This window comes from Papio anubis, chromosome 1 (assembly GCF_008728515.1).
Source record: "Papio anubis isolate 15944 chromosome 1, Panubis1.0, whole genome shotgun sequence".
Taxonomy (NCBI): Eukaryota; Metazoa; Chordata; class Mammalia; order Primates; family Cercopithecidae; genus Papio; species Papio anubis.
In genome coordinates this window covers 34,524,199-34,551,338 of record NC_044976.1, presented here as the reverse complement: position 1 = coordinate 34,551,338, position 27,140 = coordinate 34,524,199, and the positions used below count along the sequence as shown (strand labels likewise).

The 27,140-nt window shown below is 52.8% G+C and overlaps 3 protein-coding genes across 9 annotated transcripts in view; 1 reads left to right on the top strand and 2 right to left on the bottom strand.

Moving 5' to 3' along the window:
• Positions 1-4,291: 4,291 nt before the first annotated feature.
• On the top strand, positions 4,292-5,910 carry EVA1B (eva-1 homolog B). The gene is made up of 3 exons (XM_003891599.4): positions 4,292-4,476; positions 4,868-4,964; positions 5,209-5,910. Exons 2-3 carry the CDS (start codon positions 4,898-4,900, stop codon positions 5,643-5,645), a joined length of 504 nt encoding a protein of 167 aa, XP_003891648.1. The 5' UTR covers positions 4,292-4,476; positions 4,868-4,897; the 3' UTR covers positions 5,646-5,910.
• A 793-nt stretch (positions 5,911-6,703) lies between these two features.
• SH3D21 (SH3 domain containing 21) lies at positions 6,704-22,140 on the bottom strand. 4 transcript variants are annotated; one of them, XM_021939410.2, is made up of 16 exons: positions 22,089-22,140; positions 21,757-21,914; positions 21,607-21,670; positions 21,227-21,345; positions 20,909-20,999; positions 20,699-20,754; positions 20,561-20,606; positions 20,317-20,417; positions 20,052-20,138; positions 18,932-18,974; positions 9,001-9,094; positions 8,854-8,906; positions 8,633-8,727; positions 7,877-8,496; positions 6,958-7,021; positions 6,704-6,880 (listed from the first exon to the last, which is right to left on the bottom strand). In XM_021939410.2, the coding sequence occupies exons 1-16, from the start codon at positions 22,090-22,092 to the stop codon at positions 6,809-6,811; spliced, it is 1,767 nt and encodes a 588-aa protein (XP_021795102.2). In that variant the 5' UTR covers positions 22,093-22,140; the 3' UTR covers positions 6,704-6,808. The 4 variants fall into 4 exon arrangements, with proteins under 4 accessions (XP_021795102.2, XP_009203142.3, XP_009203148.2 ...); XM_009204878.4 differs by having other exon boundaries at positions 7,109-8,496; positions 22,089-22,138; XM_009204884.4 differs by lacking the exons at positions 20,909-20,999; positions 21,757-21,914; positions 22,089-22,140 and having other exon boundaries at positions 7,109-8,496; positions 21,607-21,686.
• A 1,034-nt stretch (positions 22,141-23,174) lies between these two features.
• The window catches only part of THRAP3 (thyroid hormone receptor associated protein 3), a 93,896-nt gene continuing 89,930 nt past the window's right edge, over positions 23,175-27,140 (bottom strand). For 3 of the 4 annotated variants that reach the window (XM_017959748.3, XM_003891597.4, XM_021939399.2), the window contains exons 11-12: positions 26,817-26,960; positions 23,175-24,731 (exon numbers count right to left, since the gene is read on the bottom strand). In XM_017959748.3, the coding sequence (XP_017815237.1) occupies positions 24,510-24,731; positions 26,817-26,960 (366 nt within the window). In that variant the 3' untranslated portion in view covers positions 23,175-24,509. The remainder of the gene's footprint in view (positions 24,732-26,816; positions 26,961-27,140) is intronic. The other variant, XM_017959749.3, reaches the window with a different exon arrangement.

The window sequence follows — 27,140 nt, the reverse complement described above, 5'->3', positions numbered from 1 at the left end:
GCAGGTGACACACCTGCAGAGAGATCCGAAGCAGGTGGCTGGGCTGACCCACAGACAGGCTGCTGGGCTGGGGAGCAGCAGGCAGTCAAGCAGCTAGGCAGGGGGTGGGGAGGGCATGTGGACCGTGGGGACAGCCACATTGGCCAAAGGTTTCAGGCACCTTCCCCAGGTCCTCCAGGAGCAGCGCTTCTCAAAACCCTCCAGGGCAAGGCTGCTGCTTCTCCCACCTGGCCTGGCTTGGCCACAGCAAGCCCTTGGGGAAGACAGCACTCTGGTTAATGTGCGTCCCTCTCTTTGAAGCAGCCAGCAACCATCTCAACCCTCATCCTGCTCCACTAGGGCTGAGTCATACCTGACGCACTCCAAACACATATGTCACATACCAACCCAGACACAAACACAATTTTGCCTGCAGGCAGAGATACAGAGAGCTGCATAGCACAGAGGTGCATGCAAACAGCTTGACAGAAACAGATCCAAAATTTTAGACTGCACATAGAAGAGCACACACGTGGACTCTCACAGACACAGGTATGTGCCACACGAACTGAGGCACACAACACATGTGGTCATACAAGCACCCTATAGCACACACCGATATTTCCGTGGATGGCAGGCATTAAACATGCTCATGCACTCCCAGCAATGCTGCACATAAATAAGCTACCTGTGCAAACAGTCAGTGACATATATCTCTTGAAGAAATAGGAATACAACCCACAGAAACTCAATATTGCTGACGGTCTTCAAATCTCGGCCAAAGCAGTGTGCAAATTCTGGCCTCATCTTCACCTCTCAGCCCGATCACACTTGGCTAATCATGTCCCTGTTCTGGCCTGTTTCTCCTTCTACTTCACTGGTCTTTCCTTGCTGACTTCACCTCCAGGAGACCCCTCAATGGGCTTGAGCTTCAGACCCTTCTCTCTCTGCCCCCTTAGCCCAGGTGGGTCTCATCCACTTCTGGGGTGGTAAATCCATGTTATGTGGTAAGGACTCTCAAATATCATTTCCAGCCAGATTCCTGGGGGTTCTACTTGCCTTGCCAACACCTGCACCTGGATATCTAATGGGCATCTCAAGTCTAACCTATCTACAGTGAGACTGACTTCCCCCAAACCTGCTTCCCACATGGGCTTTCCTCAGGTGCCCCAGCCCAGTATGAAAGTGTTCTAAACTCCGCTCTCCCTCACGTCCAAGTCCAGTGCAGGAACTCCCTTCAGAACACCACCTGAGTCTGAGCCCTCTCGCCTCTCCACTGGCCCCGTGAGGCTTGGACAGCTGCCAGCCTGCTCACTACCCTCCCTGCTCCCCTTCTTGCCCACAGTGGCCCACCCTACACTGAACCACCACAGGGATCTTTCCAAAATGTGTCACGGGACCATGACACTCCCCTGCTCAATGCTCCAGGGGCTCCCCACCACACTTACACTAAAAACCAAGCACCCGGGCACGGTGGCTCACACTTGTAATCCCAGCACTTTGGACGCCAAGGTGGGCAGATCACCAGAGGTCGGAAGTTCGAAACCAGCCTGACCAACATGGAGAAACCCTATCTTTACTAAAAATACAAAATTAGCAGGGTTCGGTTGTGCATGCCTGTAATCCCAGCTACTCGGGAGGCTGAGGCAGGAGAATCGCTTGAATCCGGGAGGCAGAAGTTGCAGTGAGATCGAGCCTTTGTACTCCAGCCTGGGCAAAGTTCATCAGCAAGGCCAGCGAGTCCCTGCATGGGCAGCCCCTGCCACTCTCCCCTGCACCCACACACCATCTACATGGCTTTCTGCTCTTGGAGGGAGGTATCCCAAGCACGCACTTACTCCTGCCCAGACACTCTCCCCAGATCCTGGCACAACTGCTGCCTCCTTAGGATTCAGGTCTCACTGTGGATGTCCCGGTGAGAGCCACCCCCAGGTGTTTTCCATCATGTTATCCTATCCTGTCACCCCCCCAGCACTTAGAAGCATCTGAGATTATCTTCTGTTGTTTCTCCAATTTAGTGTCAGCTCCATGGGGGCAAGGATTTGTGTCTGTTCTGTTTATTGTTAAATTCCCATTAAAACTGTCCCTCAGGGCCGGGCGTGGTGGCTCACGCCTGTAATCCCTGCACTTTGGGAGGCTGAGGCGGGCGGATCATGAGGTCAGGAGATGGAGACCATCCTGGCCAACACAGTGAAACCCTGTCTCTACTAAAAATACAAAAAATTAGCCAGGCGTGGTGGCAATTGCCTGTAATCCAAGCTACTCGGGAGGCCGAGGCAGGAGAATGGCCTGGACCCGGGAGGCGGAGCTTACAGTGAGCTGAGATCACGCCACTGCACTCCAGCCTGGGCCACAGAGGGAGACTTCGTCTCAAAAACAAAACAAAACAAAAAACAAAAAAAACCCTGTCCCTTGGTATTCTCAAGGGATTGGCTCCCTCCCATAGACACCAAAATCCGAGGATCCTCAAGTCCTTGATGTAAAATAAATTGGTTCAGTATTTGCATTTAACCTACACACATCCTCCTGTATACTTTAAATCATCTCTTGATTACTTATAATATCTAATATAATGAAACCACTATGAAAATATACTATTGGCTGGCACGATGGCTCACACTTGTAATCCCAGCACTTTGGGAGGCTGAGGTGGGTGGATCACTTGAGCCCAGGAGTTCAAGACCAGCCTGGGCAACATGGCAAAACCCCATCTCTACAAAAATTAGCCAGGCATGGTGGTGCGCGCCTGTGATCCCTCCCAGCTACTTGGGACAATGAGATGGGAGGCTCACTTGAGCCCAGGAGGCAGAGGCTGTGATGAGCTGAGATAGCACCTCTGTACTCCAGCCTGGGTGACAGAGTGAGACCCTGTCTCAAAGAAAAATAAAATATATCTATTGTTTAGGAAATGATGACAAGAAAAAAATTCTGCACATGTTCAGTACAGATGCAATTTTGGTTTTGAATATTTTAGATGCAAAGTTGGTTAAATCCACAGATGCTGTGGACTAGACTAGGAAGTGCTAGGCATACACAATATTTGTTGACTAGTGGCTGCACAGATGTATATGCAGACATACTCGCCCCCACAACAATATTCAAATACATCACATTAATAGACAAATATATAGATATGGGCAAAAATACCTCCCCACACATTCACAGAACAGACTCAACAGTCACAAAAACACCCAGGAGTCCCTTTTCCATCCCCATAGGAGTCAGTCCTGGTCCTCCCCCATCTAGATATGCCCTCCACTTGAACCCAGTCTCGGGACTGGGGGAGTAGGGGTCTGCAGCCCGGACAGAGAAAGGGTCGCTGGCCCGCAGGCCTCAGGCAGCGCCTTCAGCTATGTCTGCAATTTCCTCTCCCCCTTCCCTCCTCCTCTCTAAGGCTCCCGCCAAGACGGCCTCCCCCTCATCCTAGCTCCAACAAGGGAGGGGAGGCCCATGATGGGGGGCCCCGGGGAGACAGGGCAGAAAGAAGCCCCCAGCCACACACACTGATCACACACCACATTGCATGCACAAGCCCAGGTGGGAAATGCCTGTGTGAGCACAGGTAGGTTTAGCCTTGGGGTGGGGGGCGGGATGGGGTGGGATCTGCCACAAGCCGCCACAAGCTGCTTGGTGCACAAGAGCTCAGGAGCTTGCAGGCACAGAGGCCCCACGCTGGGGACTGCGAGGCTGCTGGACGGTGCCTGGCTCAAAGCTGGAGTCTAACAATCATTAACCCTGCGTGACCAGACCAGAGCTCGGCCAGGGGGCACATTCAAGCCTGGGCCCAGGGAGGAGGGGTGGACAGTCCCCTCCCTTCCAGACCGGCATGGGTCTGGGGAAGAGAAGCAGCCTTCCCTGGATGGGGCCTCCTAGGAGGGGGAGCGGTGGGTTTTGAGCTCAGGCTTTAGGGTCAGAGAACAGCAGGTTCAAATCCCGACAGTTTTTGTAAAGTCAATTCAATCTCTCCAAGACTCTGTTTATATTATCTGCGAAGTGGGGATAATGGTACCACGTCGTAGGGTTGTCAGCCGGAGTAAGTCAAAGAACCTGTCCAGGGTTTAGCCCTCGGCCCGCACGCAGGCAGAGCTCCAGCCTCGCTGTTGTTGTTGTTAGTGGCCTGGGGGCGGGTCCCTGCCGCGGCCTCCCCGGCGGTTTCCTGTGGGGGACGGACGGCCCGCGGGCCGGGATCTCCCTCCTCCCGGCTGCCCGCTCCTCTCCCCTTCCTCTCCCAGCCCTTTTCCTCCCCGCCTCCCCGCCCGCCCCGCCCCGCCCCGTCCCGCCCCGTCCCTCCCCGTCCCTCCCCGTCCCTCCTCTTTCCTCGGAGGAAACTTTCCGCCGGCTCGTCCCTCGGCCCGTGTCCCGCCCGCGCTGCCGCGGTCTGGGAGCCCAGCGGGGCCGGAGGGGCGGCGGGACCGGAGCGGGTGGGGGCGGCGGGGCCCAGTGTATGCGGCCGCTGGACGCGCCGGGGCCGGGCAGCCGGGAAGCGGGGCGCTGACGGTGAGTGGGCCCGGCCCCGGGCCGGTGGGTCCCCGCAGGGCGGCCGGGCGAGGAGGGAGGCGGTTTCCCTTCCTGGAGCCCGCCTGGGGCGTGGAGGCTCAGTGTTCCTATCCTCCATCCCGTCCGGGGACAGCGGAACCGGGCCTCGGCTGGGGACCTCACCAGGGGGCGGGGCCTCCCGCGGTCCCCGGCGCTGCTCCCCGGGCTGGAGGGGCGTCCGCGCCCGGGAGAGGGGTTCCCCCCGGCAGGGCCGAGGGCCGCCACGAAGTTAGGGAAGCGTTCTTTCCAGGGTGGAACCTGGGGCCGCGGCTCCCGGGAGAGGAGCTGCCCGCGGAAGGGGTCGGGGTGGGCTCCAGGCTGGGAGGAGGATCTGACTTTGCTGACCTCGCAGGCTGGCAGGGGAGCTGCCCCCCAGAGCAGCATGGATGCCCCGCGAAGGGACATGGAGTTGCTCAGCAACAGCCTGGCTGCCTACGCGCACATCCGCGGTGAGGGCGGGCGCCGGAAGACTGGGGGCCTGAACCCTTCCCTGCCCACCATCCCCTTCCCTCCCCAGCGCCTTGCCCGTCCCCTCCGCCCCGCTCCCCGCCCCCTTGCCCGCTGGCGGTTCCTAATGCCCTTCGAGTAGGGGTTACGGGCCTCGTCCCCACACCTTGAACCTGGGGTCTGTTGGAAGTGGGACGACCCTCACCCGCCCGGCCCTCTCCGTGACCCCCGCCCTGTGCCCCGCAGCCAACCCCGAGAGCTTCGGCCTCTACTTCGTGCTGGGCGTCTGCTTCGGCCTGCTGCTCACCCTCTGCCTGCTCGTCATCAGCATCTCGTGGGCGCCCCGCCCGCGGCCCCGGGGCCCGGCTCAGCGCCGGGACCCCCGCAGCAGCACCCTGGAGCCCGAGGACGACGACGAGGACGAGGAGGACACGGTGACGCGGCTGGGCCCCGACGACACGCTGCCGGGCCCCGAGCTGTCCGCGGAGCCCGACGGGCCCCTCAGTGTCAACGTCTTCACATCGGCGGAGGAGCTGGAGCGGGCGCAGCGGCTGGAGGAGCGTGAGAGGATCCTGCGGGAGATCTGGCGCACCGGGCAGCCGGACCTGCTGGGCACAGGCACGCTGGGGCCCAGCCCCACGGCCACGGGCGCGGGCACCCTGGGCCGCATGCACTATTACTGATGGGCCCCGGCTCCCGCTGCAAGGCGCTTGGGGTACCGGACCTGCACATGAGCCCAGACCTGCTCCGGACCTTCGGACTGCCTCGGCCCCCACGGCCCCCAGGTGCTACTGGGCGTGGACCGCCAGCCCCCGCGAGTCTCTCTTCCCCAGTCCTGCCAGAAGACCCCAGGGGCGGGGAGGGGGCAGGATGCGGGGTCCCCACTCCCTCTCTGGGGGTGATGAAGAGGTGAAGTGACCAAATGAAAGAAAGCTGCATTCTCAGTGACTCAGTCTCTCCCTCTGTTACTCCTGCCCCCAGCGGCCCCCAGGCTCCTGCCACGCAGGGGTCCTAGGGCTGAGGCCCCCCCTTGACTCCTTTACCCTAGCTGCACCACCCCCACCCACCAACCCCACGACACAGCACACCTGCCCGCGTTCACTTCACAGCCAGCGGAAAGGCAGAAGGCCACAGGCCTGCACCCAGCCTCACACACAGAGCAAGTGCACGCGCATTCCTCACTCACAACGCATTCCTTACCGGCAAACGCCTGGGCACACGTAGCCCTGTCCCTACAGTGCCTTGGGTTCATACATTGCAATGACACACACACACCAGGCCTAGGGACCCTGACCTAGAGGCTAAGGTCCTACTAGCCCCGGTGTAAGCATGCGTGCTGGGCTGGGCCGTTCACGTCTTCACCGAGGTGCGTTCAAACGAGAGGGCAGGGGTCCCTCTGAGCGGACAGGGAGGCCAGCTGGGAGGGGTCGGAGCTCGCGAGAAGGCCCTCTCGGCTCCTCCCCGGCGCACAGCTGGATTCCGGAATCTAGGCTGGGCGTCAGAGCCCGACCCCGCCTGGGCCCCTCCTGCCCGCCATTTCTCCAGCGCGCTGCTGGCGTCCGAAGGAGACACCATCCCCCGCCCCTCACCATCCGGTGGATAAAAATAGCCGCGCGCAGGCCTTGGGAACGGTAATGGGAGCCACATGTTGGACAGATGTGCCCGGGAGGGACCGTCAGGAATGCGGAGGCCCAGGCCCTGCCCCCGCGCAGACCCCGCCCCTAGCGACCAGACCGGCGTGGCCCCTTGCGAGGCAGAGTTTACTTTCTCGCGTTTCCCAAAGTCGTGTGCAAGGACGTGGGTGGCCCCAGCCAGGACAGGCCGCGGTCCCTTCCCAGGCCCGCCCTCAGTAGGTCTGCGTCTGCGCGTGGATGATGCGCGGGGTCTGGGACTTCTGGGTCGCCTGCATCACCTGGACCTGGCCGGGAGTGAGGTGGAGACTGTGTCAGGGGGCCACCCGCCACCAGCCCGCTCCCGCCAGGACCCGCGCCTCACCTCCAGCCGCTGGCGCTGCTCCTTCTCGCTCTTCAGCTCCTCCCAGATGTCGGTCAGCTTCCTCCTGCGGGCCAAGGCGGAGGTGAGGCGCTGGGCAGGTGAGGGCTAGGGGGGACCCTACCTTCCACAACCCCCGCCGCTACCCACTCACTCCAGCTGCACCCCCATCAGCTCCAGCGCCCTCCTTAGAGACTCCACCTCGCCCCTCAGCGATGTTACATCGACTCCCTCATTCTTGTTTTCCGTGTAGTTTTGCGGAAGCAAGGAGGGGAGCGTGAGTGTCTCTTGGGAGTCTGGAGACGGCTTGATAGGATGTGTTTTTTGGGCAAAGGCTGTTTCTATAGGGGGCACCTCCTCTTTTGGAGCCACTTCCTCTTTCGGGGTCACCTCCTCTTTGGAAGCCACTCCCTCTTTGGGGAGCACCTCCTCTTTGGAAGCCACTCCCTCTTTGGGGAGCACCTCCTCCTTGGAAGCCACTCCCCCTTTGGGGAGCACCTCTTTGGAAGCCACTCCCTCTTTGAGGAGCACCTCCCCTTTGGAAGCCACTCCCTCTTTGGGTAGCACCTCCCCTTTGGAAGCCACTCCCTCTTTGGGGAGCACCTCTCCTTTGGAAGCCACTCCCTCTTTGGGGAGCACCTCCTCTTTGGAAGCCACTCCCGCTTTGGGGAGCACCTCCCCTTTGGAAGCCACTCCCTCTTTCGGGAGCACCTCCTCTCTCAGAGGCCTTTCCTCGTTGGGGGATGCCTCCTCTTCAGGGGTCCTCTCCTCTTTGGAAAGTGCCTCCTCTAGAAGCATTGTAGCCTCTGCCTGGGGGTGGGGCTTCTCAAGAGCAGGCCTGGACGCTGGCCCAGACTTCAACTCAGCCTGGTGTGGGGAGCTGTCCCCTCTAACTAGGGGGCATTTCATCTCTCCCAGGCACCTCTCTGAGGAAGGAGGCTGGAGTGGGGGTGCCTCTGGTGTGTGGGCCTTCTCCTGGGATGATGGAGCCTCTTTGGCTACAAAGGACTTGACCTTCTGCAGGGCTTCCTCCGAAGAGAAGTGATGGCATTGAGTGTCATCTCTGGTGGACACCTCTTCTTCAGAAAGCTCTGGGGTCAAGACCTTTTCTCGGGTGGGGGCCTCATCCCCCAGAGGGGCCATCTTTGGATCAGGGACTTTATCCATTGGTGGGACTTCTGGGCCATTGGCCTCTTCCACTGAAAAGACCCTCTCTGGAGTGGAGGGTTTGTCCACAGTCAGGGCCTCCTCTGGGATGGAGTTCTCTGGGATAGAGGCCTTGTCCTCTGGAGTCACCATCCTCTCTGGGGTGGGGACTATGTCAGGAGCTGGGATCTTCCCCGAGGTGGAGTTCCCTGGGATAGAGGCCTTGTCGCCTAGAGTGAGGGTCTTCTCTGGGGAGGGGACCTTGTCAGGAACCGGGATCTTCTTGGAGCCGGGGGCATTCTCTGGAGCTGGGGGCCTCTCTGGAGTTGTGGTCTTGTCCAGCATGGGGGTTCTCTTCACAGAGGGGGCCTTTGCTGGGCTGCTGTGCTCTTCCTCCTGCCATGATGGGAGGTGAAGTCTCAGCTGAGGTTGAGTCTGGTTCCCCTTGGCCTGGGAGACTTCACCCGTGCACACCACAGCTGGGAACCAGCCTCTGCCCATCATCCCCTCTCCCATGTCTCCTGCCCCTCACCTGACTGGACACAGAGCGTTGCTGGGGAGTCTGGGTTTTGGATCGCTTTCGGCCAGGGTGACACGAACCCCCGCTTTGGAAGCCACCACTGGGGCCTAAGAGAGCAGAACTTCAGGGACCCAAGCCTACTCTGACCCTCAGTCTCTTCCCACCTCTGTCCATCCGCACAGCCACCCCATCCCTGTCCTCCCGTCCTCCCTGCACTGGAGGGCAGCCCTTACCTGAGTCTCGGGAAGTGAGCTTCTGACTGTGCCTGCTGGGTGTCCGAGATGTCCTGGAACATATCTTCATCAGGCCCTCAGGGTGGGGCACAGGGAGGGGTGTTCCTTCTACCCTCCTCCTTCCCCCAACCCCATCCTGCTCCTTACTTGGCTTTGCTGGGCCCAGTGGCGGCTGTCGCTAGTTTCTTGACTGTGGGGAGGGATGTTTTGGGCATCAACTTTTTTGGTTCCTTAATAGGAGCTGGGAAGAGAGAGGAGTGGAGCATTCATCCATCTGACAGTCGCTGGCCCTGTCTTGTGCTGTATGCAGGGGACTGTGGGCAGGAGGCTAATCTTGTCTGAGTATGCGCCACCACACCCGGCTAATTTTTCTATTACTATTATTATTATTATTATTTTGAGACGGAGTCTCGCTCTGTGCAAGCTCTGCCTCCCGGGTTCACGCCATTCTCCTGCCTCAGCCTCCCTAGTAGCTGGGACTACAGGCGCCGCCACCATGCCCGGCTAATTTGTTTTTGTATTTTTAGTAGAGATGGGGCTTCACCGTGTTAGCCAGGATGGTTTTGATCTCCTGACCTCGTGATCCACCTGCCTCGGTCTCCCAAAGTGCAGGGATTACAGGCGTGATTACACTGCACCTGGCCAATTTTTGTGGGTTTTTTTTTTTTTTTTGAGATGGAGTCTCGCTGTCGTCCAGGCTGGAGTGCAGTGGCGCGATCTTGGCTCACTGCAAGCTCTGCCTCCCGGGTTCACCCCATTCTCCTGCCTCAGCCTCCTGAGTAGCTGGGACTACAGGTGACTGCCACCACACCCAACTAATTTTTTGTATATTTAGTAGAGACAGGGTTTCACCGTGTTGGCCAGGATGGTTTCGATCTCCTGACCTCGTGATCCATCCACCTCGGCCTCCCAAAGTGCTGGGATTACAGGCGTGAGCCATCGCACCCAGCCCACCCTCAGAATTCTTTATCTTCTCTCTCATTTACTCTCTAGAGATACCACCCAATCTTATCGATTTAATTATCAATAAGCCAATGATTCCCAAATTTTCATCTCTAGCTCCTTCCTCTGACTCCAGACTCTGACTTCCCTCTCAATACTTACACTTGGAGAGCTGATGGGCATCACACTGTTAGCATATCCCAAACCAATCTCTTGCTTCCCAAACCCATGACCCTTGAATCTACCCCTCTCCCCACGGTCCCCATCTGGCCCATTTACCCACTTGTTTGGATGACAGATGACTCCTTTTATTTCCTTGTGAGGCACATCCAAACCATCAGTAAATCCTGTCCACACTACTGTCCAGGTATTTCCTGAATTCCATCACTTGTCACCACCTCCACCACTAAGTGCTCTAGATCAAGTCACCGTCACCTTCACCTGGACATTCCAACAGCCTCCAACCTGGGTTTTGGCTGTACCCACCCCACCTAGAGTGTGTTCTTCCCACAGCAGCCAGACTGAGCTCGTGTTCTATTGGGGAAGCAGACATAAATACAAGGAGTAAAATACATAGTGTGTTAAAGAGTTATTAAGTGTGACTTACAAGACTAGGCAGAGGGGCTGGGCACGGTGGCCCACACCTGTAATCCTGACACTTTGAGAGGCCAAGGTGGGCAGATCACTTGAGGTCAGGAGTTCAAGACCAGCCTGGTCAACATGGTGAAACCCCGTCTCTACTAAAAACACAAAAATTAGCCAGGCATGGTGTCGTGCACCTGTAATCTCAGCTACTCCGGCTGAGGCAGGAAAATTGCTTGAACCCAGGAGGGCAGAGGTTGTAGTGAGCCAAGATCGCGCCACTGTACTCCAGCCTGGGCGACAAGAGTAAAACTGTCTCAAAAAACCAAAACAAAACAAAAAAACACTAGGCAGAGGAAGGAACCATTTTAAATGGGGTGGCCAGAGAAGGGCACACTAAGGTGACATGAGCATCGCCTGAAGGCAGTTACACACAGTGACATTCAGATCCTTAGAAAAACAGCCACTCTGGCTTGTGCACAAGTGCTGATGTTAACTCCTATATATAATCACACGCAGATACGTATACAAATCCACAAATCTGACGGTGGGGGCATGGATCCCACAGCCAGACACCAGGCTCTGAATTTCAGCTCCACTCCTTGCTAGTTGTGTGGGAACTTGCCAAGTGATCTATGCCTCAATGTCCTCATTTATAAAACATGGACAACTAACACACACCTTTGTAGGGTGGTTGTGAGGTCTGAGTGACTTTTAATACATGCGAGGTGCCCAGAAGACTGGCAGCCAGATGGTCAAAGCTCAGTAAATGTTAACTTTGACTTCTGCTTCTTTTTTTTCTTTTTTTTTTTTTGAGACGGAGTCTCGCTGTGTCGCCCAGGCTAGAGTGCAGTGGCGCGATCTCGGCTCACTGCAAGCTCCGCCTCCCGGGTTCACGCCATTCTCCTGCCTCAGCCTCCTGAGTAGCTGGGACTACAGGCGCCCGCCACCACGCCTGGCTAGTTTTTTGTATTTTTAGTAGAGACGGGGTTTCACCATGTTAGCCAGGATGGTCTCGATCTCCTGACCTCGTGATCCACCCGCCTCGGCCTCCCAAAGTGCTGGGATTACAGGCGTGAGCCACCACGCCCGGCTGACTTCTGCTTCTTACACGGTATGGCTGATTAGATGCTCTGTAGGGTGCTCCCATCAGAAAGCAATTATATCCTGCTGAGGACACAATTTTGAGGCACTGTTGGAGTTAAAAGGTAAAGGAGGTCTACAGAAGAGAGGACTGGGCCAGGTGCAGTGGCTCACACCTGTAATCCCAGCACTCCCAGTGGCTCACGCCTATAATCCCAGCACTTTGGGAGGCTGAGGTGGGAGGATCAACTTGAGGTCAGGAGTTCAAGATCAGCCTGACCAACATGGTGAAACCCCATCTCTACTAAAAAATACAAAAATTAGCCAGGTGTGGTGGCGGGCACCTGCAGTCCCAGCTATTTGGGGGGCTGAGGCAGGAGAATCACTTGAACCTGGGAGGTGGAGGTTGCAGTGAGCCAGATCATGCCATTGCACTCCAGCCTGGGTAACAAGAGCAAAACTTAGTCTCAAAAAAAAAAAAAAAAGATAAAGATAAAGAAAAAAAGAGAGAGAACTGAAGCCAGAAAGGCAGAGGGAGGGCAGCTCTGCTCTGTGGCTACTGAGCCTGGGCCCTGTGGTGTGAAGCCAGGGCCCTGGGCTCTGCTTCCTCAGCTCACCACAGGCCCCGAGCTCAGTACCACACAGCAGTGCCACCTTTCTTCAGGAGGACCGAAGCGGCTTCTGGTGGGTGGTGTTCTCTGGCCACTGGCAGAAGTAAAAGCAAATTCTCGGCCGGGTACGGTGGCTCATGCCTGTAATCCCAACACTTTGTGGGGCCAAGGCAGGTGGATCACCTGAGGTCAGGAGTTCGAGACCAACCTGGCCAACATGGTGAAACCTCATCTCTGCTAAAACTACAAAAATTAGCCGGGCATGGTGGCACATGCCTGTAATCCCAGCTACTAGGGAGGCTGAAGCACGAGAATCGCTTGAACCCGGAAGGAGGAGGTTGCAGTGACTGAGATCACATCACTGCACTCTAGCCCAGGTGACAGAGCAAGACTTCACCTCAAAAAAACAAAACAAAAAAGCAAATTCTCGCTGGAAGAATTCTTCTTCTACTAAGACCTGCAAGAGTCCCACAGATTAAAATCCAGCTATCAGCTCATAAACAAAGGTCACAAAACACGCCAGAGGGCAGGTCACCAAGAATGGAGTCAGCAGACACAACATACAACAGATAGTGGAAGTGTCAAGTAGAGAATACTGAATAGCTATGTATAACATATTTGAAGAAATTCAGGATGTGCATGGAACAAAGGACAATCAGGAATAACCACACAGGTTTGGAAAATTACCACATAGAAAACGGAAATACTAGAGATGAAAAATAGCATTCTTGAAAAAAAAAAATGCAACATAAATCCACTTACTTATATGCATATTGGTTATGTTGCCGGTACAGGTTACAGAGCAAACAGAGCCAAAAGGCTAGAGAGAGAATTTATAAACTAGAGGTGCAGTGAGACAAGGAATGCACAGAATGAGAGCAATGTTAGGAGGGAGGAATGACAGAAGCAGGGCTTGGCTCTGGCTGAATGAGGTGGTGGACAAATCCTCTCCTCACAAGGCAACTATGAAGCTGGACAAAAATGATCCAACAGGCCGGGCGCAGTGGTTCACACCTGTAATCCCAGCACTTTGGGAGGCCGAAGTGGGCGGGTCACCTGAGGTCAGGAGTTCGAGACCAGTTTGGCCAACATGGTGAAACCCCCTCTCTGCAAAAATACAGAAATTAGCCGGGCATGATGGTGGGTGCCTGTAATCCCAGCTACTCAGGAGGCTAACAGGGGAGAATCACTTGAACCCAGGAGGTGGAGGTTGCAAGGAGCCGAGATTGTGCCATTGCACTCCAGTCTGGGAGACAGAGCGAGACTCCTTCCCTACCCCCAAAAAAAGAAAAAAAAAAAAAAAATCCAACAACCATTTCAAAAAAGAAAAAAAAAAAAATCCAACAACCATTTCAATGCTCTGGAAATTATCCAAAGGCATGAGATAATTTGCGAAGGATTTTTTTTTTTTTTTTTTTGAGACAGTCTGGCTCTGTCACCCAGGCTGGAGGGCAGTGGCGCGATCTCGGCTCACTACAACCTCCACCTCACAGGTTCAAGCGATTCTCATGCCTTAGCCTCCCAGATAGTTGGGATGACAGGCGCCTGCCACCACGCCCTGCTAATTTTTGTATTTTTTGGTAGAGACAGGGTTTCACCCCGTCGGCCAGGCTGTTCTCAAACTCGTGACCTCAAGCAATGTGCCCGCCTCAGCCTCTCAAAGTGCTGGGGTAATTTGCAGAGCATTTTGTATGCTTGATAATGTTCTTGCCTAGGGCTGCTTTCATCCCCGGCCCCTCAGCTTGGTCCACATGGATGTTCTGCAGGGTAGGGCAAACTGAGGATCAGCAGCTTCACTGGCTAAGTTGAAGGCATCTCAATTTGGAGTGTAATCTTGGGATCTGACATTGGTTCAAAAGCACAGCCAACCAAAAAATTAGATAAATGGGACTTCATCAAAATGTAAAACTTTTGTACATCAAGGGACACCATCAAGAAGTGAAAAGACAACCTGAAGAAAGAGAAAAACTTTGGGAGGATGAGGTGGATGGATTACAAGGTAGGAGTTCAAGACCACTTGGGCAACATGGTGAAACCCCGTCTCTACTAAAAATACAAAAATCAGCCAGGTGTGGTGGCGCACACCTGTCATCCCAGCTACTTGGGAGGCTGACCCAGGAAAATCGCTTGAAGCCGGGAGGGGGAGGTTGCAGTGAGCTGAGATTATGCCACTGTATTCCAGCTTGGGCAACAGAGCAAGACTTAAAAAAAAAAAGGGAGAATGGGAGAAAATATTGCAAACCATATATGCATATATGTGATTAGGGACTTCTATCTAGAATATACAGAGAACTCTTCTAACTCAATAGTAAAAAGACAAATAATCCAATTTTTTAAATAGGCAAAGGATCCAAACAGACATTTCTCCAAAAGAAATAAGCACATGAAAATATGCTCAGCATCATTAGCCATCAGAGAAATGCAAATCAAACCCATAATGAGATACCACTTCATACCCACCAGGACAGTTTTCATTAAAAAGATAACAGAAAGAGCTGAGTGAAGTGCCTCACAACTGTAATCCCAGTATTTTGGGAGGCCAAAGCAGGAGGATCACTTGAGCAAAGGAATTCCAGATCAGCCTGGGCAACATAGCAAGACCTTTTCTCTACGATAAACTTAAAAACTAGCCAGGTGTGGTGGTGCACACCTATAGTCCTAGCTACTCGGGAGGCTGCAGTGGGAGGATCACTTGAGGTCTGAGGCGGCTGCGAGCTCCAATTGTGCCACCACACTCCAGCCTAGGCAACAGAGCAAGACCCTATCTCTCCAAAATAAAAGAGTATACTATGAACAACTTTATGCAAATAATTAGAAAACTTACATAAAATATACAATTAAAAACGTGTAACTCCACAACTGATTCAAGAATTTTACCCTGACTTTTGTTTAACTATTAAAGAAATTGAAGAAGTTGTTTAAAATAATCCCATAATGAAAAAAATATGGCAAGATGAATTTACAGACAAGTTTTACCAGCTTGCAAGGAAAGATGATTCCCATCTTATTTATTTATTTAGAGACAGAGTCTCGCTCTGTCACCCAGGCTGGAGTGCAGTGGCGCGATCTCGGCTCACTGCAACCTCTGCCTCCTGGGTTCAAGCAATTCTCCTGTCTCAGCCTCCTGAGTAGCTGGGACTACAGGCATGTGCCACCACACCTGGCTATTTTTTTGTATTTTGAGTACAGACGGGGTTTCACTGTGTTAGCCAAGATGGCCTCGATCTCCTGACCTCATGATCTGCCTGCCTCAGCCTCCCAAAGTGCTGGGATTACAGGTATGAGCCACCATGCCCAGCCGATTCCCATCTTATATAAGATCCACCAGATAGACCAGGCATAGTGGCTCACACCTGTAATCCCAGCATTCTGGGAGGCCGAGCCAGGCAGACCACAAGGTCAGGAGTTTGAGACCAGCCTTGCCAACATGGTGAAACCCTATCTCTACTAAAAATACAAAAATATTTAGCCGGATGTGGTGGTGCACACCCGTAGTCCCAGCTATTTGGGAGGCTGTGACAGAATCAAGTGATTCTCCTGTCTTAGCCTCCCAAGTAGTGTGCACCACCATGCCCAGCTAATTTTATATTTTTAGTAGAGATGGAGTTTCACTATGTTAGCCAGTCTGGTCTTCGAGACCAGGGCGCAGTGGCTCACGCCGGTAATCCCAGCACTTTGGGAGGCTGAGGCAGGCGGATCATGAGGTCAGGAGTTCGAGACCAGCCTGACCAACATAGTGAAACCCCGTCTCTACTAAAAATACAAAAACTAGCCAGGTATGGTGGTGCACACCTGTAATCTCAGCTTCTTGGGAGGCTGAGGCAGGAGAATTGCTTGAACCCGGGAGGTGGAGGTTGCAGTGAGCTGAGATTGCGCCACTGCACTCCAGCCTGGGCAACAGAACAAGACGCTGTCTCAAAAGAAAGAAAAAAGAAGAAAAACGAAAACTAGATTCAAAATCAGGAACATGACGATGATGTTCACCATCACTATTTCTATTTAACATCATATGAGAGATCCTAATTGCTATAATAAATTAATAAAATGAAATTAAAAGGCAAGAATGAAGAGAATGAAACAAAAATTATTCACGAATGACATGTCTGTCTTCATAGGAAACTTAAAGAATCTACAAATGAATTACTAGAAATAATCAGAGTTTAGCACCATGGCTGGCTATAAAAACAATATACAAAAATCAATGCATTTCTGTATTCCTGCAATAAACAGAAGAATGTCTGTTTTTTTAAAGACACATTAAAAACTCTGAGATACCTAAGAATATCTGGGAATAAACCTCATGAAAAATTCTAGTTTTATGGCCGGGTGCAGTGGCTCACGCTTGTAATCCCAGCACTTTGGGAAGCCGAGGCAGACAGATCATGAGGTCAGAAGATCAAGACCATCCTGGCTAACACGGTGAAACCCCATCTCTACTAAAAATACAAAAACTTAGCCAGGCATGGTAGCAGGCACCTGTAGTCCCAGCAAGTCGGGAGGCTGAGGCAGGAGAATGGCATGAACCTGGGAGGCGGAGGTTGCAGTGAGCCGAGATCGCGCCACTGCACTCCAACCTGGGCGACAGAGCGAGACTCTGCCTAAAAAAAAATAAAATAAAATAAAATAAAATTATAGATTATAGTTTTATGTATAAAACTAAGCCAGGCACTGTGGCTCATGCCTCTAATCCCAGCACTTTGGGAGGCCAAAACAGGAGAATTGCTTGAGCCCAGGACTTCAAGACCAGCCTGGGCAACACAGTGAGACCCTGTCTCTACAAAAAGATTAAAAGACTAGCTGCACATGGTGGCTTGTGCCTGTAGTCCCAGCTACAAGAGAGGCTGAGGTGGAAGAATCGCTTAAGCCCAGGAGGTGGAAGCTGCAATGAGCTACAATTGCCACTGCACTCCAACCAGGGTAACAAAGACCCAATGACCCTTTCTCGAAAAGAAAAAAGAAACCCCCAAAATTGTATAAAACTCACATGTAGAAAATAATAAATGGGCCGGGCGCGGTGGCTCAAGCCTGTAATCCCAGCACTTTGGGAGGCCGAGGCGGGTGGATCATGAGGTCAGGAGATCGAGACCATCCTGGCTAACATGGTGAAACCCCGTCTCTACTAAAAATACAAAAAACTAGCCGGGCGTGGTGGCGGGCGCCTGTAGTCCCAGCTACTCGGAGGCTGAGGCGGGAGAATGGCGTGAACCCGGGAGGTGGAGCTTGCAGTGAGCCGAGATCGCGCCACTGCACTCCAGCCTGGGCCACAGAGCGAGACTCCGTCTCAAAAAAAAAAAAAAAAAAAAAAAAAAAGAAAATAATAAATGATGCTGGAACAACTCATTGTCCATAGGGAAAAAGGTATAATTGTATCACTCATTAAAATTATTACTACATGAATAAAAGCACTAATATGAATAGCAACATTTTAAAAGTTTTAATATAGATGATTATCCTTCTAAACTTGGAGCAGGAAATGATATCTTTTTCTTTCTTTTTTTTTTTTTTTGAGACAGAGTCTCACTCTGTTTCCCAGGCTGAAGTGCAGTGGTGCCATCTAGGCTCACTGCAACCTCCATCTCCTGGGTTCAAGCAATTCTCACGCCTCAGCCTCCCAAGAAGCTGGGATTACAGGTGCCCGCCACCATACCTGGCTAATTTTTGTATTTTTAGTAGAGACGGGGTTTCACCATGTTATTCAGGCTGGTCTCAAACTCCCGACCTGGTGATCTGCCTCACTCAGCCTCTCCAAGTGCTGGGATTACAGGCATGAGCCACTGTGCCCTGGTCTCGAAGACCAGACTGGCTAACATAGTGAAATCCCATCTCTACTAAAAATACAAAATTAGCTGGGCATGGTGGTGCACACTACTCGGGAGGCTAAGACAGGAGAATCACTCGAACCCGGGAGGCAGAGGGCAGTGAGCTGGGATTACACCACTGCGCTCCAGCCTGGGATTACAGGGATGCCCACCACGCCTGGCTAATTTTTATATTTTTAGTAGAGACAAGGTTTTGCCATGTTGGCCAGGCTGGTCTTGAACTCCTAACCTCAGGTGATCCACTTGCCTTGGCCTCCCAAAGTGCTGGGATTACAGGCGTGAACCACTGTGCCTTGCCTGTGGGTGTTAAATTTTATAACATATGTGTTACATATACTTTTGACATGTGTCAAATATTACATTAAAAGATAAGTAAGGCTGGGTGCGGTGGCTCACGCCTGTAGTCCCAGCACTTTGGGAGGCCGAGGCGGGTGGATCACAAGGTCAGGAGATCGAGACCATCCTGGCTAACATGGTGAAATCTCGTCTCTATGAAAAATACAAAAAATTAGCTGGGTGTGGTGGCAGGCGCCTGTAGTCCCAGCTACTTGGAAGGCTGAGGCAGGAGAATGCTGTGAACCCAGGAGGCAGAGCTTGCAGTGAGCCGAGATCACGCCACTGCACTCCAGCCTGGGCAACAGAGCGAGACTCCGTCTCAAAAAAATAAATAAAAAAAGATAAATAAAAAGACATTCTACAGACTCACGGACAGAGCTATTCACTGACAGATAAGACATGTGAACATATACAGTCTTATATATGAAGAGACAGATTCATACGTTTCCTTACAAAATGAAACAGATCTATACCCACCAAGAGCCACATTCTCAGGACACACAGAGAAACACTAACATATTAACACACACACAAACTGACCCACACATTGATTCACATACATTCCTACCCAGCTCTTGGCCCACAGGTGAGGGGACTCCTATAGGGGCATACTGGACCACTGGGGTGCTGTGGGTGTTTATAAGCAACTGGACCAGTGGGTCTCCCAGAGAACACCCCCCAATCCTGGGTTCCCTGGGCACTCACCTGATTGCCGAGATACCACTTTCCGTGGGACCAGCTTCTTGATCTATGCAGAAAAGAAGTAAAGGGTGAGCATCCCTAATCTAAAAATCAGAAATCCAAAATGCAGGCCAGGCACAGTGGCTCACACCTAAAATCCCAGCATTTTGGGAGGCAAAGGTGGGTGGATCACTTGAGGACAGAAGTTCAAGACCAGTCTGGTCAACATGGCAAAATCCCGTCTCTACTAAAAATACAAAAATTAGGCAGATGTGGTGGCATGCACGTGTAATCCCAGCTACTCTGAGGCTGAGACAGGAGAGTCGCTTCAACCTGGGAGGTTGCAGTGAGCGTCGATCCTGCTGCTACACTCCAGTCTGGGCAACAGAGCGAGACTCTGTCTCAAAAAAAAAAAAAAAAAAAAAAATTCGAACATGCTCCAAAATCTGAAACTTTTTGAGTGCCAATATAACGCCTTAAGTGGAAAATTCCATACCCGACCTAACTCATGTTACAGGTCTCAGTCAAAATTTTGTTTCATGCACAAAATTATTAAAAATATTGCATAAAATCACCTTCAGGCTATGGTTTAAGGTGTATATGCAACATAAATGAATTTCGTGTTTAGGTCGTGTACAGCTCTTTTTTTTTTTTTTTTTTTTTTTTGTTGAGATGGAGTCTTGCTCTTGTTGCCTAGGCTGGAGTGCAATGGCACAATCTGGGCTCACTGCAACCTCCGCCTCCTGAGTAGCTGGGATTACACATGAGTGCCACCACGCCCAGCTGATTTTTGTATTTTTAGTAGAGACGGGGTTTCACCATGTTGGCCAGGCTAGTCTTGAACTCCTGACCTCGTGATCCACCTGCCTCGGCCTCCCAGAAGTGCTGGGATTACAGGTGTGAGCCACCGCACCCGGCAGCTATCTCATGTATATGCAAAAATTCCCAAATCCGAAACACTTCTGGTCCTGAACCTTTTGGATAAGGGATACTCAACTGGTATTATATTCCAAAAGGAGCCGCCACATGTCTAGGTCCACCCTCATTTAGTGACCCTTCAGTTAGGTCCGGAGAGTGCCATGATCCCCACCTTTGTCCAAAATAGCCTGCCCCCACCACCTGAGTGTCTTGGCTCTGTACTCACTGGCGGTGGTGGGAGTACGAAGTTGTCTGGAAAAACTCCTCTTCGTCCTTGACATTCTCCTTCCCACCAGCCCTTATCCTCTGTGGTCTGGGAAAGAAACACGCCGGTGGGGAGGTGAGCCAGGTTCCCCAAGGTCCTTTCCGGGGTCCCACTCCTTCTTATAGATGTAATTTCAACATTTATTTTAGATTCGGGGGTACATGTGCAGGTCTACCCTTTCTCAACACCCACTTCCTTGGGCCCCCCCACCCTGTTCCTCTCACACCTTGCTGAGTACTTTCACCACGTCCCCCCTCCGCAGCGTCAACTCGTCTGGGGCCTCAGGCTGGTAGTCAAACAGGACCCTGTAGGCCTCAGGGTGGGAGACTGGGAAGAGGTCAGTCCACTGTCCTCTGAAGCCAAGCCTCCCCCATTCATCAGCAGCCCCCGCCTCCATCAGCCCAGCTGGCCCCAAGTCACAACCTTGGGAGTGGCTGAGGGGGTGGGGGACCCTTTGGATGGGTGCTCACCTGTCTGCAGGTAGTCTGGAGGGCTGTCATAGGCCAGGCTGCTCAGCTAGTGGGGGAAGGGGCAGGGAGGAACCAGATGAGCCTCCAACCACCCCAAGAGGAACTCACCACCTCTGTGCCCACTCTGAGCCAAGTTACCTTGGGAGGCCGCTGGGGACCAGAGCTGACTGAAGGCATGTCTGGGTTACCAAAGCCTGGTGAGGGACAGTGAGGTTAGGGAGGGTGCTAATTCACAGGTTAGGTCATGGGAGAGGGTCAAAGGGGTCACAGGGTCAGGATATGTGAATCACAGGCTCATGCCACTGGGAGGGTCATTGGAGATTGCGAGTCACAGGGTCGAGGTCTCACTTGGGGGCCCACTGTCCAGCAATTCCACAAAGTTGGATGGGAAGGCTCCCAGCTGCCCGTTCTTCTTCCCCAGCCACCAGCCGTCCTCAATCTGGGGAGGGGGGAGGACGCAGGGGCATCTGGTTCTGCCCCAAGGATCCCTAGGATAATCTTCCACCCTTGATTCTGCCCAAGCGCCCCTTCCTCCCTCTATCCCGTGCTTCCCCATATCTGCGCCGTTGCCATTCCCACTGTCCACACCCTCACTTCCCACCCTGCTCACTTGGGAGGCGTGTTCCATCATCTTTCCCCTAACGGTCCCATCACCTCACCCCTCACCTCCTTTATCATTTCCACGATCTCCCCAGCTTGCAGCTTCAGCTCGTCCGCCTGCTCTGGGCTGTAGTTGAAGTTCACTTTGCACCATCTTTGGGGCCCCGGGTATTTGGCAGGATGACCTAGCACCGGACAAGCACACCGGAGCTCGAGCCGGACGCCCCAGTACGAGGAGCTGGGGGTAGCGCGAGGCGCGCACGTAGCCTTTGGTACCTCCAGCCCCGCCCCAGGGCGGAGCATTGTACTCGAGAACCAATCACAGGCCGCAGAGCGGACCCGGGGCCCCGCCCAGAGCCGCGCCCCTCACCAAGAGCTAGAGGCGCCGGGGTCGCACTGACTCTGCGCGCCTGCCCACCGGACCCCGTCCCGGACCTTGCGCTCACCTCGGCGGCGCGCACAGCGCGGTCTCCGCGCCTCTCTGGAACCCCGCAGGGTCTCTGGGATTTCCTGGGAATCAGGGCACGGGGAAGGCGCTCTCAGCTCCAGCGGGGCGCGCGCTGAGACCCCACAGCCCGCCCCTGGCTCGGCCTCACCTGCACCAGGCGCTCGGGGAAGAGGCCATAGCGGCCCCCCAGCTCTCCGCGAAGCCAGCCCCGCGCGGGCACCCAGCGCACCTGCCGGACCACGTCCCCGGGCGCCAGACTCAGCTCGTCCTCCTTCTGCGCGCGGTATCCGGCCAGGACGAGGACCTCTGCGGGCGGAAGACGGGGCCGGCGCGCGGCTCAGAAAGACCCAGGCGGGGCAGCCTGGCCAGGGCGGGCGTGTCCCCAGACACCGTAGAGGGCAGCGGGGGCCGGGGGGTGGTGTGGGCTCTTGCCATGTCCACGGTTGCAGAGAGAGGCCACCTCAAAGCCTCCGCACTTACCCATGGTTTCCGGGGCGCCCTCCAGAGCCTGGCAGCTCCCGCTGACGGCCGAGTACTGGGCCCGCGCAGGGCGCGACCGGAGGCAAGACAGTAGGGTAAAGGAGGCGTAGCCGCCAGCCGATAGGTCGGGCCAGGTGCTGGGAGTGGGTGTGGAGAGGGGGCGGCCCGGCTCAGCAGGTTCAGCCCCCAACCCCGGGGTGAGGACTCTAGGGTCTTTGGCCTGTGCAGCGGTTACAGCTCCGTCACAGGCTTTTCCCGCCTACCTAAATTTTAGGCCAGCCGCCTCTCCCTTTCGCTCACCTTTTGCCCGGAGGCTCCCAGCTACAATTTGCACAGAGCCTTCCCAGGCCCACCCTCCCCCACCTCACAAGCTTTTGGCTTCAGGGGAAAAGGTGGGGAGAGGCACATACCAGGGTGGGGTCCCCCAACAGGTAGCAACCGCTCTAAACCGGCCTTGAGTGAACGAAGTGGCTGCCCTTGTACCAGCAATAACTTTTGAGTGGACACTTCCAGTCTTTCTTGCAAGGCGTACTCCTCTCTGGCCGCGTACCCACCCTCTACCCCCATATAGGAAGGAGACAGCAAAGACCCCTGCTTTGGGGCCAGAGGTCTGGTTTGGTTTGGTTTCAGAAAACACCTCCAGGTTCTCCCTGGGAGTTAGGCAGGGAGAATGAACTTTACAAGCTTCCAAGGTTTCTGCTCACAGTTGAGCCCCCAGCCGGCAGGAGTCTGAATGTTAGGGCCCACCTATGGCCAGTCCATGTGGGATAGGCTCTTTCAGGTAGAAGGCTGAGCCTACTAACCACATCCCTTGACCCCTGCCCCACCATCACGGAGGAAGCCAAAGTCCTTGCCTATGACACCAGCGGAAAAAATGTTTCTCCTGGGGTGTCCAAGGTACACAATGCTCCTCCCAGGAACGACTGTGTCTGTCTGGGACTTCAGCAGCCTGCGCAAGGCCCCACAGGCCCTTTGTCTTTCAGGTTTTCTGAAACTGTTGTGAGAAGTTATCTACCACCCTCAACACACACACACACACACACACACACACACACACACACTCAGGGTGACAATGAACAAAGCCCGTTTACATCTGCCACTTCATTTATTTTATTTGCAGGAGGAGTTGAAACAAATTTTAAGGGAGATTTTCATTTTCCCCCTAAACATGAATCATTCAAGTAAAACCAACTTAACTATAGAAATGTAGCAAAGTAAGGGGAAAGCAGCACAACAACCCAAGACGCAAAGGCTGGGGGGAGAGGTGGGTGCAGTCCGCATATAACATATGCATAAATGCCTTATGATTCACCTGCTCAGGACCGCCTCCCCAGAAGGCAAGCACAAGGACCCATTTTAAGAGGATGTTTCCCCCCAAACATCTGAGAATGCTTCAACTTAAACAGCTTAAGGTTAAAGACAAGAAAGAAAAAAAAAACCAAAAAAACCCCATGAACCACCCAGCCATAACCACCTTCCTTAATCGATCACAGGAGTTTCTTTTCATTTTATAAAAAGATTAATAAAAAATATTGAAAAAATTTTCTCATCTTATATTTGTAAAGATAATAGAATTCATAAGTTTCTTAGAAAACAGACCAGACACTGCCCTCCAGTTTCCACCCCGTTGCTGGGAGGATCAGCAGGACTAGAAAGTTTGGGATACTGGAGCTGCTGGTGGAGAATAGGGAAGTCCAGCCCAGAAGAAATCAGGAAATAGGGCTCAGGGGCACGTGAGGTGTGGTTAGGAGCAACTCCACGTGATACATGGCTGTGCAGAAAAGGGGAACACAAGGTGGTCGGAAAGGCCTTAAACTCCTCCTTGACATACAAAACCGGTTTTTACAAAGATCCAAGCAGTTTGGTCCCAAACTGAGGTGAACACTTCAAAGTTTATTCACATGCTTTGTTTTCTCTTTCAAGAATCAAAGTTTCCCAAATTAAATGTTTCTAATATTACTACATATGCCTAAAAAAAGAAAAAAGAAAAAAAAAAAAAAAGGGCTTTTAAAATCAGGACAGGGGAGAAGAGATTGAAAATCATCGAATTAGTCCTCTTAGCTCCAAATGAAAAGAAATTAGAACAAAACTGTTGGTTTCTAATAGGAAACAAAAAATCCAAGCATCGCTCTCCCGCCCTACCCCTGCCCCCACCCCCACACACCAACAACAAATGAGAAAAACAGCGAAAGCCCAATGCGTTGTGTTCTGCTCGAGCTGGGCCTGACCCCCGGGCTCCACGGCCAGCCTCCTCTGTCCAGTGGGAGACAGTGCCAGGGATGCCTTTTGTGGTAGTACAATCTGCACGGCTGGTGGGGGGTGGGGGTAGGATTTATGCAATCTTCTTGAGGTTCCTCTGTTAAGCCAGCCATCTTCCCAGTGCCTCTCTCCCCTGGGCAGGAATCCCGTCAATGGTGGCCCCTACTCGGCTGTGGGCTGTATATTGTCCTTCTCTTCTCGGTTCTCTGTCCCACTCTCGTCGTCTTCAATCTCCCCTTCTTCCCCACTGAACTTGTCATGGGCCCACTTGGGGCTGGTACTTGATTTCCGGAACATGAACCGGCCCCGACCCCGAGGAAAGGCTCCTCGGCCCCGGCCCCGGCTCACCCACTTGTCACTGCCTTCTCCTTCACGGTCATCATGCTGAGGGGAAAGAAAATTGCCATCAGTGCCAGAGTGAATAAGATGTGGCCAGAGCTCTCTCCTCTGCACCCACCCAAATGTGCCTTTCCCAAAAGAACCTGTGCCCTAAACCCAGCCTTTCGCTCCTTTTCTGCACTTCTCCCTGTCCCCTGCTCCAAAAATGCCAGTGGTTCAGATCCACAAGAATATCAGTTGAGTGATTTAGAAATTTTAAGGTAACAGCTTGAGCATTGTAATGATGATGAGGACGATGATGATGATGATTCACTGAGCATGAACCCTTCATAGTTTAAGGAAAATAAAAAAGTCACTGAGCACTGAAGTAAGACATTTATATACTATCTCATTTAATCCTCATATCTATCCTATCATTATCACCTCCCACTCTGCAAACGAGGAAAAAGCTTAGGAACTTTAAGCAACTCCATATGATTTCGTATATCCTCTCTCAAAGGATGGGTCTGAGAAAGCCAATCACACCAAAACGTGAAACTCCATGTGAACTGGGTTGCTAAGCAGTTAAGAAAGGAGGCAATGCAGCTGGGTGCAGTGGCTCATTCCTATAATCCTAGCACTTTGGGAGGCCGAGGCGAGCGGATTGCCTGAGCTCAGGAGTTCGAGACCAGCCTGGGCAACACGGTGAAACCCCTGTCTCTATTATTTAAAAAAAAAAAAAAAAATAGCCAGGCATGGGGGTGTGTGCCTGTAGTTCCAGCTATTCGGGAGGCTTGAGGCAGGAGAACTGCTTGAACCCAGGAGGCAGAGGCTGCAGTGAGCCGAGATAGTGTCACTGCACTCCAAATGCTCAGAATCCAATGCTGGGGCTGGGGCTCTTCCTGACCCTCCAACTCCACTCTCATTTTGTATCTCCCCTGTTTTATGCAAGGAGGCAGTGTGACAAAGTAGGAAGAACACTTAACCTACATTTCATTTTTTTTTTCTTTTTCACTTAGTTCAAGGAAAGGATTAACCTACATTTCAAACAATCCTTGCTCTGACAATCTCATGAGACAGAAGGAGGGATCCAATCAAACAATGAATGAGAAAACATTTTGAAAACACAGCAGTCATTACCTTATCAGCCCCAAGACTTCAGAACCTAAACCACCCCCCACACAAGCTTGGGTCTTAGGCTCTTGGAGCTCAGCTCAGCAGAAGTGTCAGCTTCTTCTGACCACGGCTGCTTGTTCACACTAAATGAATCAGGCTGGCAATACTCTCTCAGGTGGCAGATAGGGGCAAGGGAGATGGCCTTTAATCCTTCCCCCACAGCAGTCCCACTCCAGCACCCAACTTGGGCCCATCCAACTACAATTCCCTAGAGATAAGTTCAAAGGTCCTCTAGTAGCCTCAAAGCAGCCACCAGCAGCAGCAACCCTAGAAAAGGGATGGTGGCCATGCACAGGAAACACAAAACCTGTTTCCTAGCTGTCCAACTGACAATATAGATTCATTCCAGCCATTCTAGCAGGTGATGGAGATTCAGCTGCTCCTTTACCTTAGTTATAACACTCACACCGGCCTGGATCTTCGCCTGCTGTTACATACCAAGGCCAAGAGTGCTCACTCAAGGCCAGGTACTTCAGCCTATAAAAGTTCTAATCTGAAGGAGGCCCAGAGTGCAGGGAAATGATTAACAGCTTAGATGAGAGAAGCCCCAGTGGCATTTCATTTTGGAGAGACATCCCTTTCCTCAAAGAGATCCTGAGCTGTCTTTCTTGTCATTCTTGCATGAAGGAGTGGCAGTGAGGGACAGCAGCATTGGGGAAGGGTTATGGCTCTATCCACAGGAATGAGGGAGGCTGAGGGTGGGGTGGTGGTTGAGCAGTAAAACAAGTTCACAGACTAAAAAGACAAGACCAATGCTTCTTGCTTATCTTGGAAACCATAAACATCTTCAATGATAAACCCTTTGAAGACCAGGACTGTCTCTCTAGAGGACACCCATCCAGTTAGCACACCCCAGTGCAATATTCCTGCACATAAATTTAATCGCAGTTTTGGACAAACTAATTAAGGCCTGGTATCAGCTACTGTGTGTGTCAAAGGCCCTCTGACCCTTCCTGGTTATCCCCAGACACATACCAAGTAATACTTCTTGCTTTTGGGTGTGTACTCTGGGTCCCACTCCTCTTCCCGGTTTCTTTTTTGAAAATCGTTGTTGCTGTTGTTGTTATTGTTCCCAGAGTAGTTGCCCCTGCCCCAGCCTCTTCCTCTGGCTCGAAACTGCTATTGCAATAAATGAGGGAAAAAGGAACAAAGGATCATGCCAGGAATGGGGAACAAACCCCCTGCTTTCTGTTCAAACACTTTTCTGGTGTGGAATAGACAGCTGTCTTCCAGTCATATGCTGGTCAGCTGGTTTCCAGCCATTCCCTTTCTGCTCATCTCAAGTCTGTAGCCTACACA

Bases quoted from the DNA above. Each gene is read 5' to 3' on its own strand.
- EVA1B (XM_003891599.4), top strand. From the start codon at position 4,898: ATGGATGCCCCGCGAAGGGACATGGAGTTGCTCAGCAACAGCCTGGCT. The intron at 4,965-5,208 runs GTGAGGGCGGGC...TGTGCCCCGCAG, and splicing joins TGCCTACGCGCACATCCGCG to CCAACCCCGAGAGCTTCGGC.
- SH3D21 (XM_009204878.4), bottom strand. The intron at 21,346-21,606 runs GTGAGCGCAAGG...GTCCGGTGCTAG, and splicing joins GCGCTGTGCGCGCCGCCGAG to GTCATCCTGCCAAATACCCG. The intron at 9,095-18,931 runs GTGAGTGCCCAG...CTCTCTTCCCAG, and splicing joins AGTGGTATCTCGGCAATCAG to CTCCTATTAAGGAACCAAAA.